Source organism: Camelus ferus, chromosome 9 (genome assembly GCF_009834535.1).
Source record: "Camelus ferus isolate YT-003-E chromosome 9, BCGSAC_Cfer_1.0, whole genome shotgun sequence".
NCBI lineage: Eukaryota > Metazoa > Chordata > Mammalia > Artiodactyla > Camelidae > Camelus > Camelus ferus.
The window spans coordinates 30,296,617-30,313,667 of NC_045704.1; the positions used below are offsets into that span (position 1 = coordinate 30,296,617).

The 17,051-nt window shown below is 53.8% G+C and overlaps 1 protein-coding gene across 5 annotated transcripts in view; it reads right to left on the reverse strand.

The window, feature by feature from the left end:
* Window positions 1-250: 250 nt before the first annotated feature.
* Window positions 251-17,051, reverse strand: part of ZNF423 (zinc finger protein 423) — a 314,357-nt gene continuing 297,556 nt past the window's right edge. For all 5 annotated transcript variants that reach the window (XM_032486262.1, XM_014558254.2, XM_032486263.1 and 2 more), the window contains one exon: window positions 251-943. In XM_032486262.1, the coding sequence (XP_032342153.1) occupies window positions 914-943 (30 nt within the window). In that variant the 3' untranslated portion in view covers window positions 251-913. The remainder of the gene's footprint in view (window positions 944-17,051) is intronic.

Sequence of the window (17,051 nt, forward strand, 5' to 3'; positions counted from 1 at the left end):
CCACTTCCATAAATGAGATCAGAGTGCTTAAAGCTTCTTTCCACTCTGACTTCTGTACCCCCTGCTGGCTCATCCAGTTGGCGTGCATTAGGTTACTATCCTTGCTCCTTCCCAGGGGAAGCTGGGTCTGTTGTGTGCAGGGCCCCACTGGTGCATGTGATCCATGGGAACTCACACAGGGACACACCCCATAGGTGACGACAGCCCCCACGCAGCCCTGGGCTGGGGCAGAGAGAACCAGGCAGCCGGATGCTAATTGCATGGATTCCCTTTATTGAACTGTACTAGTTACTGCAGTCAGATTAAGTCACATTTAAAAGCAGACCATCCAGTTGCACTGAAACCGATTATATTCATTACATAGTTTTAATCACTGTCCGGTGAACTGGCAAATCCAATCAAAGCATTAGTCTTTAATTAAAAAATTAAAAGGAAATATTCAGACAATAGCCAAGCAATCACATCACGATGCACAATTACCTAGAATTGCAATTAAAAAGTAGTTAACCGAAGGGGGGGAAAGAAAAACAAAAAAGAAAAAAAAAAAAGAAGCAAAGAAAAAAAATCACACTAATCCTTTTTTTAAAACTATCAATATAATACATGAAGGAACAAAGGACAATAGCCTCAAAAAGCGGGTTTCTCTAACTCTAGAAATGTAGTCTGCGGCGGAAACTCTAAAAGCACACTAGCTGTAGCAGGACAATAAAAAATACTGAGCATGGAATACTTTTAATCTCTGCCATTAATATTCATTTCCAGCTGCTTATAATAGCAGCGCCTCATGGCCAAATCATTAGAGTTTTACATCTGGGTTGCAAATGACACTTTGATTGGATGTAATGTTCAAATGGCCCTCCCCACGGCGTCTCCGGCAAGCCTTCTGCGGAGAGGTGTCCTGTCGAGCGGTCCCTCACTGTGCGTGCTGGCTCATCGTGTGGTTCTGCAAAGGCGAAGAAAGGAGACACGCATGAGGGCAGAAGAATGGAGAGCATGCCCGTCCCCTCCCACTCAGTGCATTTACACCGAGAGCCACAGAAAAGCATCTCGATTATTACAAAACAAAATGCAACAAGGAAAAAGTGCTCTGGGGACGCAGCTGCCAAGACACCACGTTGATTTGGGGCTTGGGGATCGGTTCCTGTTGCTGCCAAGCTGGGCTCCCAATGAATTTTCTTCTTTTAGACCATTCAGGTCTTACTGTGGGGACTGGCTATATGGAGGGAGAGGGGAAATGCTGGGGAGGCGGCAGGAGTTAAAAACATCCCTGTTCACCTCTCCATCTCCCTTTTGCTCTAATGATCAGGAGGAAATTATAGCTGATTGCCTGCAGGCTTCCCCCAGATCTCCCTCCTGGTCCTTCCCAGGAGCTGCTCTGAGCCTAGTGGAGGGGACAGCAGATGTGCCACACAGCTCTCCAGCCAAGAAACACCCGAGTGGCACGGACAGGCTGAGGTAGTGGGCAGCCGTGGTGCCTGTGGCAGGGGGCAGGTCACCCACAGGGAGGGTGCCTGTCCATGCAGTCACGTGACAGTGCTCTGGCCGAAGAACATTGTGTAGTTTGTCCCAATCCACCTGGGAATCCAGGCCCCAGGTGGGACCCTCTGGCCAAACGCTTGCCTCTCTCCACGGCCCATGGCATTTCCTCCCTCCCAGCTGGAGCAGGCCAACAGTGTAGATGGGTTTTCATAGGAGCCAGTGGCTTGGGGCTGTGGGTGGGATTTGGTCTCTATGAACCTACAATCTTTTTGTCTCTTTTCAGCGGTTTGTGTCCAAATCCAGACCAATCTCATCAAAGCCTCAGGTGGTATTCAACCTCATGACACCTGGAAAAAGGAAGCGAAATCCACCTGAGGCAGAGTAGCCCTGCTTGGGGGCCCCACAAGACCTCAGTCACAGGGAGCAGCTTTCAGGGATGCTCCTGCCTCCCCAGACCTGGGGCCCCCACCACTGCAGTGACTCCGCCGGGCCGGGAACCACTCCTGCAGCTCTGCCGGTGACCACTAGGGGTCAGACATGGCGCTGCGACTCTCCCGGGTGCCAGGTCTAGGCTGTGAGATGCCCGTACGTAGCTTTGCCAGGATCCCTGGGGCGACCCCCACTCCCCAGTCCAGGGCCCCAGTGGCTGCCTCTTCCCACTGCAGACACGGCTGCTGCCTCCATGCTGATGTCACCAACCCCTCCGGCAAGCTCATGGCCAGGGAGAGGCATCGCCCCATCCTCATACAGCAGATGCCCACTGACTCCCCGTGGCACAAACCACGAACCACTGCCATCCTCCTTCCCCGGGCTCCCAGGTGCAGGCCACATGGCCAGAGTTGGCAAACACACGTGCTGTGTGCTCTTGCAGGCACACCTCTTCAAGCCTCACAGCAGCCTTAGAAGGTAGGGCATAGTAAAATGAGGAAACTGAGGCTCAGACTGGCTAAATGACACTCCGTTTGGAAGCAGGAAGGGTAGCACCTGGAATCCAAGAGAACCAGGGGCTTGGGTGAGAAGGCAGACTTCCCACAGAGCCCTACACCCGCATGGGCACCCGGATCATCCGAACTCTGCTCCAGACACGAGCGCAAACTCTGCCAGCGTGGCCCGGCATCTCGGTGGGGGTGTCATGGACCCAGAGGCACAAGGCAGGTTGTCTGAGGCCACAGATGGGATGCGGCGGTTTCCATGGGAACGCCTACCCTCCAGCCGAGGCACTTCTCTGTGCACTTGTGCGGGCACAGCCAGCCAGTCCTGCGAGGAGCTGAGCCCACCCTACAGCAAACCATATTCCCAGCTCCCAAGCCTTTGCTGATTCAGTTCCCGCCTCCGCTCTCCTCCCAGTGAACCGTGCCACTCTCAAAGTCCTCTGGGCACACAGGGCTTCCCCTCCCCGCAGCCCCTCAAGGCACCTCCAGCCCACCTCCCACACATCTGTGTGCGTCCTCAGTGCCAGACTGGCTGCCTCTGCTGAGCTGTGGGGATCGGGCCTCATGTCCCCTTCTGGCCCCACAGCACTTGGCCCAGGGCTGTGCATCGTGCTGACCCAACCGTCGGGCCTCCGGTGCCCAGCGGTGGTGTGGCAGGCACTGCTGCCAGGAACGGCATGGCAGTCTCCCTCTCCCACCCTGCCGACAGCCAGTTAACAGTGCCTCGTGGCCCAGGCTATTTAGGTGTGGTCAGGTCCTTTTTTATTGGTGGGGGGTTGGGGAGGAGGAAGAGGAGGGGCATTAGGAAGGGAAATATGTATTTTCTTCTTTCTCTTTTTTGTTTTCAAATCATGGTCCCTAGGGCTTGACACTGGGTAAATATTTTTTAATCAATGGAAGGATAAATAAATGAGTAATAAATAAATAAGTCTATGGGTAGGATGTGTGTGTGTGGACAGCGGAGCGGATATTCCAAGTGGAGAGCACGGCACAGACAAAGGTACGGAAGCTGGAAGAAGCCTGGCAAATGCAGACACAGTGGGGTGAACCCAGCACAGAGGTCACATGGAGCACTGCTGGGGGCCCTGTATGCCCCGAATGTGGACGCTGTTCCACAGGCAGCAGAAAGCCAGATGATATTTGATCTTCACAAAATCTTCAGGACCACCCACCAGCACCAGGGCAAAGGGGGGTGTCCAGGGCTCTCTGGATAAGGAAGCAGCCTCTTGCCCAGATGCCAAGAAGGGTCCGGTGTGGCACATGTGGTCCAGACTGGCTCAGGCAGGCACAGAAATCCTGGATGTGGAAACCTCCACCTGGGACCATGGGTTAGGACAATTCAAGAATAAATGCAACATAGTGGGTGGAAACAACAGTGGCCTTTTCTATTAAGGAGCGGTAGCTGGTGGTTCTCCCGTTAGACTCCAGAAAGAACTTCCTCAAAGAGGGTTCTGAGACAGGAGGGTGAAACTTCCTTCCCCCAAGTTCACAGGAACCAAAGCCCACGATGTCACAGCAGATGGAAATGCTAAACCTGATGCCCCGAGGGGCCCAGCCATCAGAATTCACTCAGCACTGCGTTATGAAGTGCCTGCTGGATGCTCCGCCCTGGGCAGGGCACAGTGGAGGGAAGGGGATGACTCCAGCTGGGTCCAGCACTCGAGGGGACTGGTTTTCTTTTTTTTTTTTTTTTTTTTTGGACGGGGTGGGGGAGGGGTCGATGCCAAAAGACATGTATGTGATGCCGGATGGCAGCTCCAGAGGGAGCCGGGTCAAGGCCACCCAATAAGCATGGGGGTGGGGAGGCTGAGAAGCCCAGGTTCTCGGCCAGCTCCTCCACAGGCCCAGGGCACTGTCCCGGTAAGGGCGGAGGGGTGGCGGGGACCGTCACCAGGACTCACCAATCACCAGCACACCTGTGCGCTGAGCCGCTCCCGGCGGAGCCACTGCCAAGCGGCCCAGTTCAATAACCCTAAAAACCCGCGGCTGCTTCCCCCACAGCTTGGAGCTGCGGTTGGAGGGATGGGGGAGCTTCATCAAGTCTTCTTAAAGAGTTCCTTCCACCCGGCATGGTTCTCACAAGGGCATTTTGGCTTAATGTCTATTTCTCTGTTTATGCCTGTGCTATATTTAGCCCCTTCAGAGAAGGAAGAAAATCGTTTTTTAAAGATGCTACCGACCCCGCAGATGAACACTTCCCAGCACCATAAAGGCTGGGGCTGGGGTGGGGGTGGGAGCCGGCGAGGACTCGAAGGTGCCTAGAGGGGGGCGCCTGGCATCCACACGGACCTCTCTGCCTGCCAGGGAGACGCAGGTGTGGGCCGAGGAGCAGGTGAGAAAAATAAAACGGGAGAATGAGAAGGGGTGGGCGGCACTGGTTTGCGGCCCAGATCCATCCGCTCTGCGGAGCGAGTGCGGCTCTGGCGGTGGAGATTTCAGGAACCCCCTGTTCGCCTTTCGCGTTCGGGCGCCTGTGTCTGGTGCACTGGGCCATCTACCCCGGGGCACAAGTTAGTGATGTGCAAACCCTCTCTCTGTGTAAGTCATCAGCAGAAGGTTGAGGCCGAGGAGCCCTCGGTCACACCCTCGCATTCATTCACATGGTCGTTCGTTCATTCATTCAACAAACCTTTATTAAATCCCTGCTATGTGACAGCCACCATGTTTGTGACTAGGAATTCGGCAGTAAAATGACCTCGATCCCGAGACCAAGCCAGGGTACGTGTTGGGCAGCGAGGGAGCACCAGGGTCCCAGAGTCTGCGGCTGGACCATTTTCCCCAAAGCACAGACACACACTAGCATGGATGGGCCAGTCAGATTCAGGTGGGGATCCCATTCCAGTTTCACTAGCCCCAGGGGGCATCCTTGGCTTAACACACCTCCATGCCCCACAACAGGCATGTATACACACAAGTGTGCGTGCACACACACACAAACACACACACACACACTGGTGTACTCCACCCTGGTCTGCAACCAGGATTTCTTCTCAAGGTTTCAGCTCCATTTTCTGTCCCTTGGTGTGGGACCCTGCTTTGGTCTCCCTTTGATGTCCACCCTGCACAGTGTTAAGAAAAAAAGACTAGCGGTGCTTAAACATGCTGGCAGCCTGGAAAGCACTGCCGGGAAGCAGTGAGGGACTTGTCTGCATACCCTGAGGTGCACAGGCATGGGCTGCAGAGGACTTCTCTGCCCTGCAGGTCACCGTTAGCTGCTCCTCTTGTGCTCCAGCCACCCTGATGACAAAACATCTCTAAAGTCCTGGCACCTCGCTCAGTCTTTTGCAGGTGCCCCATGCGTGCTAGCCTCTGCCCCAGGGGATTGCAAGGTAGGCGAGAAGCCCTTAGTGGGCTGAGAAGGGCTGAATCGTGGGTTTGCATCCTGGCCCTGCCACTTACTATCCATGTGGTTTTGAGCAAATGCCCTGACCTCTGGGGGCTTGCAGGGGACAGAAATAACCGAGCCCACTTCCTAAGATGTCCCGAGGACTCAGGAGATGACTTGAGTGTCCTTATCTCAGGCTGGCTGAGAGTAAGTGCTCTATCCATCTCCATAAAAGGTGTCCAAGATACAGGGAGCTCTATGAGGGAGGGGCTGTTTGTTCCCTGGTTGTGCCTCCTTGGCACCAAACATGCTTCGGGGCCTACAATGGAGGCTTCATGGAGGTTCGATGGACTGATCAACCAGGCCTCTTCCAGCTCCTCCTCCTGTGTGTCCTGAGGGCTGATGAGATCTCAGGAGTGCTCTGGAGAAGGCCGCACCCTGGATGGTCCTGTCCCTGGAGCAGCATCAGCTGATAAAGGCCCTCCCTCCGTTGCCCCCTCCCCACAAGCCCCCGGCTACAACCTCTGTCCCACAATTCACCCCAGGGCACAGAGTGGGCTCTCTGGTGAGGTGGGGGAGGAGGTGTGTGCTCATTCAGTCATTCTCTATTTCCTTCCACAGCCATTCACAGAGACCCCAGCTGGGCACTGGACACACAGAGACAGCGCAGCCCCAGCCTCTCCCTTGAGATGCTCACAGTTCCACAGTGAGGGTGGGGGAACGGTACTCACTGACCCTCACTCTCAAGGGGCACAAGAGAAGGTTGGGTCCCAGGGCTTGGTCTTGCATCACCAGGGCAGATTAAGGGAGCAGAGGCACAGCCCCCCACATCCAGAACATCCTACCTGCCCTGCTCACGCAGCCCCACCTGCAGAGCCCACCTGGCTTCACCTTGACCCCACGTCACCTTCTGGCTCTAGGCTGGGACAGAGGCTGTGGTCAGTCCCCTCTCCCCCATTGCCTACTGCTGGGCCCCTCCCTGGTGGCTTCAGCCACAGTGGCTCTCACAAGGCTGGCTTTAAAGAGCAGTCTCCAGGAGCAGAGACCGAGTCCAAGAACCTGCCTTAACCACGGGAAGAATCATTTCCAGGTGAAAAGGCAGCTCCTTCGGGCTAACATTGCAGCCATGCTCAGGCTGAGCGGGGTTCTGGGATTTGTTCGTTTAACACACATGGAGCCTGGTGCCGTCTGGTGGACAGAATACAGAGAGAGAGAGTGAGGCACATCCAGGCCTTTGCCCAGCTGATGGCTGAAGGAGGGGGTGAGAGTTCATAAAAAGGGGCCATGGGGAGATGATGTCTGATTGGGAGGGGCTGAAGGAAAAAGCTGGCCTCCCGGCCGCCCTTTAAGGATGGCTTAAGTTAGGATTTGCACTGGCGTGTGTCTGTGTGTGTGTGTGTGTGTGTGTGTGTGTGTGTGTGTGTGTGTGCGCGCGCGCGCAAGTGTGTGCCCACTTTCCAGGAAGATGGGACCGCCCGGACAAAGGCTGGAGGTGTGAAGAATCCTGACAATGCTCACAGCTAACATTTATCAGGTTCTCACGACGTCATTCTTCACCTTTCACTTATTTTAACTCATTTAAGCCTTATGACACCCCTCGGAGGTAAATGCTCTCATTATCCCTATTTCACAGATGAGAAAACCGAGGCACAAAGTTGAGGTCCTGCAGCTGGCGATGGCTGCACCCGTGCAGTCTGTGTGCAGGGCCCACTCTTAATCACAGCACTCTTCTGCCTGCGAAATGTGAAAAGTGCAGCATATGTTGGGGGAACAATGAATAATTCAGCTTGGCAGAAGCACAGGGTATGTGCCATGGAGACGAGCCTGGAAAGGAAGGCGGGGGCCTTATTGATGAGGCTCCTTGATGCCAGACGAGGCAGCTTGCCCTTAAATCTGGGCCATGGGGAGCCATCGAAGATATTTGAGCTGTGGAGTTACACGAGAGGCAAGGAACAGGGAGACGCGCATACCTCCAGCCAAAAAGGCCTATCAGCAGGGCTTTCATGCTCTCGTCCCCCTCGGCTTCCTTCCAGGGTACCCCCCCCCCGAACCTCCCCCCCAGCACACACGCTGTATCTTTCCCTTTGGGGAGGGTACAGACGCAGGCAGCCCGCTTCCCTCTCTGCTGTGTATCACCTGGGCAGCCCCTCTCTGCTAGTGAGCACTTATTTTTAGCAGCATTTGACAATCGTCCAAGGGTCTAAGACGAACAGATGGCCTGTCTTAAAGGCTCGTATGTTCGCTAGTTTGCACTTCTGACAAACGGTAAGCGCACTCGAGAGCACGCCATAAACAGCACTGAATGAACACTCAGAACACGATTTAGCTAACGCACGTCATGAAAATTAGGAGTGAGTGATGGCCAAGGTTCCCTCTAAATGCCTGCCCGGTGACGCAGCCGCTCTCCTGGGGGCCCAGGCTCTGACGTGTACGCGCCCCACGTCCCATGGGCCCACCCAGCGAGCCAGCGGCAGCCCGTTTGCACAGAGGGCAGGGAGAGGTTTGCCCGTGTGGAAGTGACACCGTCCTTGGCATCAGGAGGGTCTGGAGTGAGGCTGGTGACCCACTGGCTCGGGACAAAGCCTGAGATGTCTTACGGGGCCAAGGCAGCTCCTGCACGTGTGGGGATGTGTGTGGGCTTTCCCAGCCCTGCCTCGCAGACAGCAAGACAGGCTGTCGTCTGCCACTCCAGAGCAGCAGGAAGTGAGCGTCGCACCCGCTTAGCCAGGGAAGTCTGTCTCTAGAGTGGGAGCCTCAGTTCCCCCAGAACTCCTGGTGTGGAGGGAGATTCCAGCTTCCAGGGAGCAGAGGGGTTGGCTGGTTTTGGGGGGCGGAATCTGCTGCTTTCTGGTGGAACACAGAGCAGGAGCAGTTTCAGGGACCTAAAGTCACCTGGGGGCATGTGAGGAAGAGCCACATGGCCCTGACTGCGTCTGCTGGAGGTGTCCCCAAAGGAGCTGACCATCTGCTTTCTGCTCTTAGCACCCCAAGCAGGGAAGCAAGTGCCCCCCTCTAAACCCCTCTCGCCAACGCCCAACAGCACCCAGGACACATGAGCCCAAGGCGGGCGGGATCCATGAGCGGGAAAAACAGCATCCTTCGAGTGAAAATGTGGGAGAAAATGTTGTGAGAAAAAAAAAAAAAGCTCAATAAACTCCCAAGGGGGCAGGTTCTGTACTGCTGTGCTTTGGAAATAAAACCCACCGGAGAATAGATTATTAGGAGGGAACTGAAGCCTTCTATTAGGAACTCAGCCCGTAAACAGGCTCCCATTCACAGTCACCCAACAAAGCAAGGGAACTAACAATACCCGCCCAGAGGGACCATGGGCTCCAGGGAGCTGCACTTCAGCACGCAAATGGGTCCAGGCAGCCTGTCTGTGAGCAGAGAATCCCAGGCAAAAGCCTCGACTGTAGATAGCCGCTGCGCACAGGAAAGCGAGGAGCGATGGCCGTGTCACAGGTGGAGGAAGGTGAAATCTTTCCAGGGCTGCTTACAGATCTGCCCCTCCTTGGCGGCAGGCCTGACCCTGAGCCCAGAGTTAATTTGACTACCACTGTTGCTGTTTCTCCAAAGGGAGGTGGGGGTCCCTGGGGGCCAGGGTACCTAGCAGACTCAGGACTAAGGGCGGAGAATCAAGGGTCCTGGCAATGGTGTGCCAGGTGACCACAAGCTCCTTCTATGGACTCTAGCCCCACTCCTGGGTGGGGACACCATGTTGGCCTGTCACGGGTCACTAGGAAGTTCATTCTGAGCACATCAGCCAAGGGTCTGCTTGGAACCAGCCCCTGGGATTGATCTCAAATACAAATGAAGACATGCTCCCCTGCCCCCCACAAAGCTTGAGTGAAACCCCTAAAAGATATGATTCCATCCTGCTGGAGCAGGGCGGGAGTCTGAGCGTACATGCCACTGCAGAGCCTGAGGAGAGACCAAGGTCCAGGTGCTGAAATTCCATTAAAGATGGCGCTGGAGTAGTGGGGAGGGTGTAGCTCAGTGGGAGAGTGTGTGCTTAGCATGCACGAGGTCCTGGGTTCAAGCCCCAGCACCTCCATTAAAATAAATAAATAAATAAACCTAATTACCTCACCCCCCCAACCAAAAAAAAGTATCAATTAAAAAATGGCGCTGGGTGAATGGGCTCCCAAAACCAAGAGAGGGGTATCTCATCCCACCTCAAAACGTATCTGCTGCTCTTAGTGGTGGTCAAAAAAATGTGCACAGAACTCTCTGGAAGCCTGAAACATCCTATCCGTGGGGCCCCAAACTCACAGTAAAGGTTGAGATACTGGGAAACAGTGGCTGATGCCAGGAGACCTAGCTGCAGGGGGCAGGGCTCCTCTGACCTGGACAAAGGCCTCCCGGTCGGGTCCACACAAGTGAGCCTGGCCCAGGCCAGGTGCAAAGCCAAAGTAATAAGTAATCTCTGTGTCACCCGAGACCCCAAGCCTCGTAAGAAAGGGGCAGCTCCAGGCAGTGACCGCCCCACGGGAATGCAGGCCCAGTGCTGCCAGTGCTCCTGGTTCTGCAGGGAAAACTGAAAAATCGAGATTTTTTTTTAATAGAAAATATCTTGATGTTTAAAGCATGATGCCGCCAATGAGAACATGTTTGCAGGTCAAATCTGGCCCTCGGGCTGCCAGCTTGAGGCTGCTGGTATTCTAAGAGGCCCTCAAGACGCTTGAGACATCTTCCAGTATAATGACTGGCTGATGCCTAGGGCGGAGCGCGGGTGGGTGGTGCCATCAGATGGCACATGGCTCGTTATAATTTAGGGTCCTCGCCTGAGGGAATGAGATGTGGCACCTTGCACGGTTATGTTCTGAAGAAGAGGATGGAGGGTAGAAGATGAAGTTCTGTGTGGCCAGCGTGGTCCTGCAGGTCCCAGGTGCCACTGCCTGGTGGGTGGGGCCCACCACATGGCCTGAGTGTTTCCCGGTGGGCCGGGTGCTAGCAAACCAAGGAAACCCGCCTTCCCTAGGGTCACCCAGGAGTGACAATGTGGCTGTCTCAAGGAGGGGGACCAGGCAGCCCCTCCCTCAATCACTCGAAGAGAGCAGCACCAGTTTGCCATATCCACCCCGTTCAAGATTCTTAATGATTATCCCCTCATACCTTCCTTTCTTCCAAAGAACTTGAAACTCCTCCCACCCATCACCCACCATATCTCACAGGGGAGAAGGAGAGAGCCAGGTACTGTGGGGGACTGCCACTGGGGGCGCTTGTACAACAGGGCTCCCCTTCCCTCCCTCACCTATGCCCACCCTCAAACACACACACTCACAGAAACCCCAAAATGAAATGCGCACACACACATACTCAAGGATACCCCGCAGTCACACATGCACATACACACGCTCATGGATACCTGACAGTGAAACACACACACACACGTATAACACACATTCACAGATGCTCATGGACACCCCACAGTCCCAGGCACACACGTGCGTGTGCACACACACACACACACACACAGAGACATTACACAGACACCATGCTGCAAAGTGGTTCAGGGGTTGGTTATTGTTATTTCTGGCCTTTCGTCTCCCCACGCCGTGCAGCTAACCTTCCCACACTCACACCACTGCAGGGACTCCTCCTGAAAGCCCCCGTCTGCCGATGACACGGGTTCCTGTCGGGGCGCCCTCTTTCTGGCTGATGAAGCATCAGGGAAATAAAGTCCTGTGAGAGGCACGTCCCGGGTTCTCTTCCAGGAAGCAGGGAAGTGGGAGATCTCTGCTTAGCCCCGCAGTGGGTTCCAACCACACCCAGAAGAAACTCAGGCCCTGGACCCCAGCTCCCAGCCCTGACAGTCCTACAAGGTCTGGCGCCTGCTGGCCCTGAAGCCTCAGCTTCTCCCAGCTCCGCAGGCAGGCCAAGCTCCTTCCCAGCTCGGCCCTCACAGGGGCCACTCCGCTGCCCAGGATGCTCCCCCCAGTCTTGCCAGGCTCCTCCGCATCTGATTTCTGTTCCCTGGGAAAGCCCTTGAGCCCACGTGATAAGTGACCCCTGTCTTGGGGCAGCTCGGCACCTGCACAGGTATCTTTCCAGCACTTTCCTCAATCTACAATGACAGGATGTTTCCCTGGCCTTTGAGAGGCCATAAGCTGCAGGCAGGGAGCTCATCTCTGTCCTCTGCTGGGCCCTGTGTCGGCTCAGAGCCCACACTTGCTAATGACTCAGTGAGTATTTCTGAAATGACAGCCAGCGAGCTATTGTAGTGAGGCAAAGCCTCCACTGACAGGGCTGGGGAGAGAAGAAATAGGGTTGCCCTCTCCTCCGTGTCCCCCGCCCAGCCCAGGGCACATTCTACTTTTCTCTTAGAAGTGGAGGGATCCTTTGAAGACGTTATGCTAAATGCAACGAGCCAGTCACGGAAGGACAAAGACTGCAGGTAGGATTCACTACTGTGAGGGTCCCAGAGACAGGAAGTAGAATCATGGTTTCCAGGGGCTGCGGGGAGGGGGAATGGGGACTTAGTGTGTAATGGGGACAGAGTTTCAGTTTGGGAAGGCGGAAAAGTTCTGTGGATGGTGTTGGTGGTTGTACATCAACGTGAACGTACTTAGTTTCCTGGTACCCATCTCTCCTCCCACTGAACTGTCTACTTAAAAATGATTAAGATGGCAAATTGTATGTTATATGTATTTTACCACAATTTAAAAAAATTGGGTGGGATCTTATGGAGCAAGAGGCCAGGTGGGAGGGTGAGATGTCGCATTCTACACCAATAGCTGGTGCAGATGGCAGTGCAAACCCTGAGCTGTCACCTTCATGACTCTGGCACCAGGGTTGGAAGCTGGAAGTTGCACAGACTGTAGCAGCAAGACGCAGCCTGTCGAGGCCTCGGGTGGATGGGCGGGACCTGCAGGATCCAGGGGTCACATCACTGGGGGGCACTGGCCGCAAGACCATCTCCACCTCCGTGATGCACAGGTGCCCAAGCTTATCGCTATTGTCAATGGCACGGCTCCCGGCACCAGGTCACAGAAGAACAGAGGACCTCGGGAGACCTCTGGAACCGGGAGCTTCTGCCCTGAGCAGAGTGGCCTGAGCCTCGCTGCAGAGAGAGGCCTCCCTTGCAGTCACTGCCAAGTCTAAAGGACTGGGGCCCAGACCAGCTTTCACACCCTGCTGGATGGAAGCATTTCCTTTGCTGCTTCAGTGGGGAAGGCGGGAAGGCACACACGAGCAGGAGGCACACCTCCAGGCATATTTTGCCATGTTGGGGGGAAAAAAGTGGGAGGGAGTTTTTCCCTTTACTTTTTCTGAAATCTTTCTAGGCCTTTACAGCTTTAAATGTTTATTCATTAAAATTTGATGAGAAAACTCAGCTCCATATATAGCCATCATAGTTCACAAGCCAAAAAATCAGGACAGATAGCCAATAGCTGGGATGGAAGACTCGAAATCAGGACTGTCCTGGAAAATCTAGGTCACACGGTCACTAATTATACAGAACACATATGTTCAGTCCCTCAACTAAACCAGTGCTTTCTGGTTTTATAAATGATATTTTAAAACTTTGATCATATCCGTTTCTTCTTTTCTCCAAATTTTTTGCTAAGACTTTCCTGCGTCTTCAAAATTTCTAAAAATTCACCCCTGCAGATGGAGAGCTGTTCTGGCAGATTATTCTGAGGATGGTCCTCCTCAGAAAACATGGCTCATCACCCCCCAAAATGTCTTCCAGAGCCCACGCGGCCCAGCCCCCTTGCTGACAGCCCCCCAGGCTGCAGGGCCAGAAGTTCTGGAGACGGACCTAATTTGCTGTGATGAATTGTGTGCATGCACCAGCGATCAAAACTGCAGCTGAGACCGATTATATTTAATGATCGCGAAGGTTCTTATGAAAACACTTGGGCGTATATTCTTGTCCATTCGGAGAGGACGTCCAGTCTGGCACAAAGCAAGGGGCTAAGGGTGACCCCCTAGCACCTAGAAAGGCAGGGCTCCTTGGGAGCGGGGCCCACTGACGGGGCTGAAGAACACTGTGGCCCAGCCTGCAATGCCTTGTCTGCTCTCTCGTACACACTCAGCTTCCAGCCAAACTGTGGGCACGTCATCACTGCCCACACACCTGCCCCACCTTGACCAAGAGCCCTACGCCCCCCCTTCCACCACCAGAACTTGCTGGTTTCCATGAGGCAAACCAAGGATCATTTAGATCCCCAGTCCATCCTGTCCCACTCAACTCCCCAGAAGGGTGTGTGCATGCATGTGTGTGTGTAGGGGGTATGTGCAGTTTTAGGGTGGGAGGAGGGTTGGGTAGCAGTTAAGCATGGAATTAAGAGCATGTGAGGAAGGGGTCATGAAAGCTGTGTAGTTCCCAGCACTCAGCACTCAATAATGATGGATGGCTGGATGGTGGATGAGTGGGTAGATGATGGATGGATGAGTGGATGGATGGAAAGATGGATGGTACATGAGTGGGTGATGGATGGATGGATGGATGAACAGACAAGTGAATGTGTAGATGAATGAATGGGGCAGGTGGGTGAATGGGAAGAGAAAGAAGAGTACATGAATAAATAAACGGGTAGGAGGGTGGATGGGTTGGTGGAAATACAGTGGGCTTTGGAATTCAAATCTAGCTTTAGCCACTTAAAATACATATGTGACCCAAAGTAAGTCATTTTTCTAAGTGCCTGTTTACTCACCTGAAAAATGGGACAAATAATATTTGTTATGAGCTTCAAATTAGGTAACACATGTCAAAATTTTTACTATATGTAAAGTGGTACACAGACACTTAATAGTGTCATAATCAATGCTAACCACAAGGCTTTGCCATCCCTGTCAACTCAAAAGCACGGGTGACTGCACATTTTTGATGTGGCAGCTTCAAAAGGAAGGATGGGGAGACTGAGATGGCACTGTAGGGATACAGCTGTTGGTCTGATCATCCACGTCTGGTTTCAGTGGGGGAACCTGTCACTGAGCTGGAGAGCAGGGAGCCCCACCTGTCTCCCTCTTCAAATACCCAAACTCAAATGGGTGGAATACACTCCCCACTCCCACCCCGGGCCCTGCTCCCCCCAGCCTCAGTTTTCAGGTCTGCAAAATTTCTAGTGTTTCCCAGCTGTGGAGGCGCCAGGGAGATAATATTTGCAAACTGTGAAGTGTTGCAACAGGGCCTCAAACTCAGAGCCCAGGTGGGTAATGAACCAGGTGAGGCCGACCAGGTGTGGGGTGGGGTGGGGGAGGGTGTTAAACCAGAGATCACATCCCCGTGTCTAAAGAGGACAGCTGATTGCTGTCATGCAGGGCTGTGGTCCAGGGGCTGCCAGGTCTCATTTGCAGAAAAATCAAGAAATCTAGCCATTTAGTGTGGTGGTAAAAGGGACAGAATCCAGGGCCGGGGGCCTAGGTCCAGCATTGACCAGCTCTGTGACCTTGGGGAGTTAGTTAACCTCTCTGTGCCTCAGTTCTCTTATTCCAGTAATAGAGGCATTATGAAGACTGAATGTCTTCATGCATGGAAGTGCTAAGAACAATGTCCGGCACTTAATAAGCACTATATTAATGTTAGCCACTATAATTATAGGAAATCTCCACTTTGAAACATAGACAACCATGTAAAGGTTCTCAAATCCCCAGGGCCACAGACTATACGTTTTCACCCTCCACCCTGTAAAAATGCTCAATGTTACTATAATAACGATATTTCTCTGGGTGTGTCCTCTCCCCTCCGTATGAGGGGAAGCTGGATGGGACACTTCTCCATCATTCTGGAGCACCTGAGGGGAAGGAAAGGGTTGGCATGCTCCCTTATCCCACAGGGAACCCCGATCCCTGCCCCAGACAATTTCAGCATCTGGCTTCCTCCTCACCGTCCACCATGCTTCCTACCCAAGCCATATTTTATCTCTTCTAAGACTCCAAAGAATATAAGCTGCCCCAGTATTTGATATATCACAACAAGCAAACACACAAAAAATGACCAATTAAACTCTAACATACAAGTGAAGTATTCCAATCTAGGAATGAGAAAAAAAAGCTGTGCATCTTAGAATATGTCAGTGGAATATGCTAATAGCTACCATATACTGAGCTCCTGCCGGGCTGCCTGGTCTTCATACGTTGTCTTTACATGTCCCCAGTTGTCCCCATTCTACTGATGAAGAAACTGAGGCTCAGAAAGGCAAAGCAACGTGCTAAGTTATGCACCAGGTAAGAGGTGGTGCTTGGATTTAAGCCCAAATGGCTTGGTCCTAAGGCTACCTCCCCCCTTCTCACTGTCCCCTGCCCACCCCCCCTGCCTCCTGCCACCAGTGAAAGAAGACACCAAACAGAACCTGTCGTCTGCACTCGCCCATATCACAGCACACAGCCCTGGCTGAGCCCTAGCCAGTCCATGCTTGATTCTGTCTAAACTCCAGAAGCAGAACGAGTTGGGCCATATCCGTTATTGACACAGCAAAATTAATTTCTGCCGTCTCCTCCCTCTCCCTCCACGCCCGGCCCCCACCCCGGCCTCTCCTGTGAGTGCTGACGCGCGGCTGCTGACTGGCGCTCCCGAAATGCCAACTTGCATTTCTCATCATTAATTTCCTTCTAAATGTCATTAGTAATTGTTCCTGCTCGACCAAAGAGTGCCATCCGGGCTTCCGCCGAGAGCACCCGCTTCTCAGCTCTCCACCGGAGGGGGCCAAGCACCCCCAGCCACCCAGCCCTGGGTGGGGGCAGCCAGCCTGCTCCCAACAAGCGGAGCAGACAGACTGTGGTGCCGAGAGACAAAGCAGGCCTCCTTTTTCACACGTGTGGGGCTCTGCAGCAGGAAAAAGCCTGCGCCCGGTGTCAGGGCAGTGGGTCAATGCTCAGGCTCTACAGCCAGACTGCCCAGGCTCAAATTCCATCTCTGCCACTGCCTAGTGTGCCTCAGTCTCCCCCTCTGCAAAATGGGGAGAGCAACCACTTTGGCCTCAAAGGATTGTCCTGAGGACAAAACAGGATAATCAATGCAAAGATCTCCCCATCATCCCTGGGGTTGTTCCCCACCCCTCCTGGCCTCTCAGGCTCGGCTCTGCCATTTACTGTGTGGCATGATCTCCAGTCTCCCATCTGAAAGTGGGACAACGACATCACAACAATTCTATCCCCGTCACCCCTCCGTTAGGCCCTCCTGGGCCCAGGCACTGTGTCCCGTGTCTCACAAACAATACGGGGCATCCCTGCGTTAACCCTCCCTGAGAGGCAGCATCAACCCATTGCCCAGGTGGGACGGTGAATCTCAGAGGGGAAGTCACATGCCCAAGGTCACAGGGACCTTGAAGACGCAACTGACATTCACACCGTCTGGCCCCCAAGGT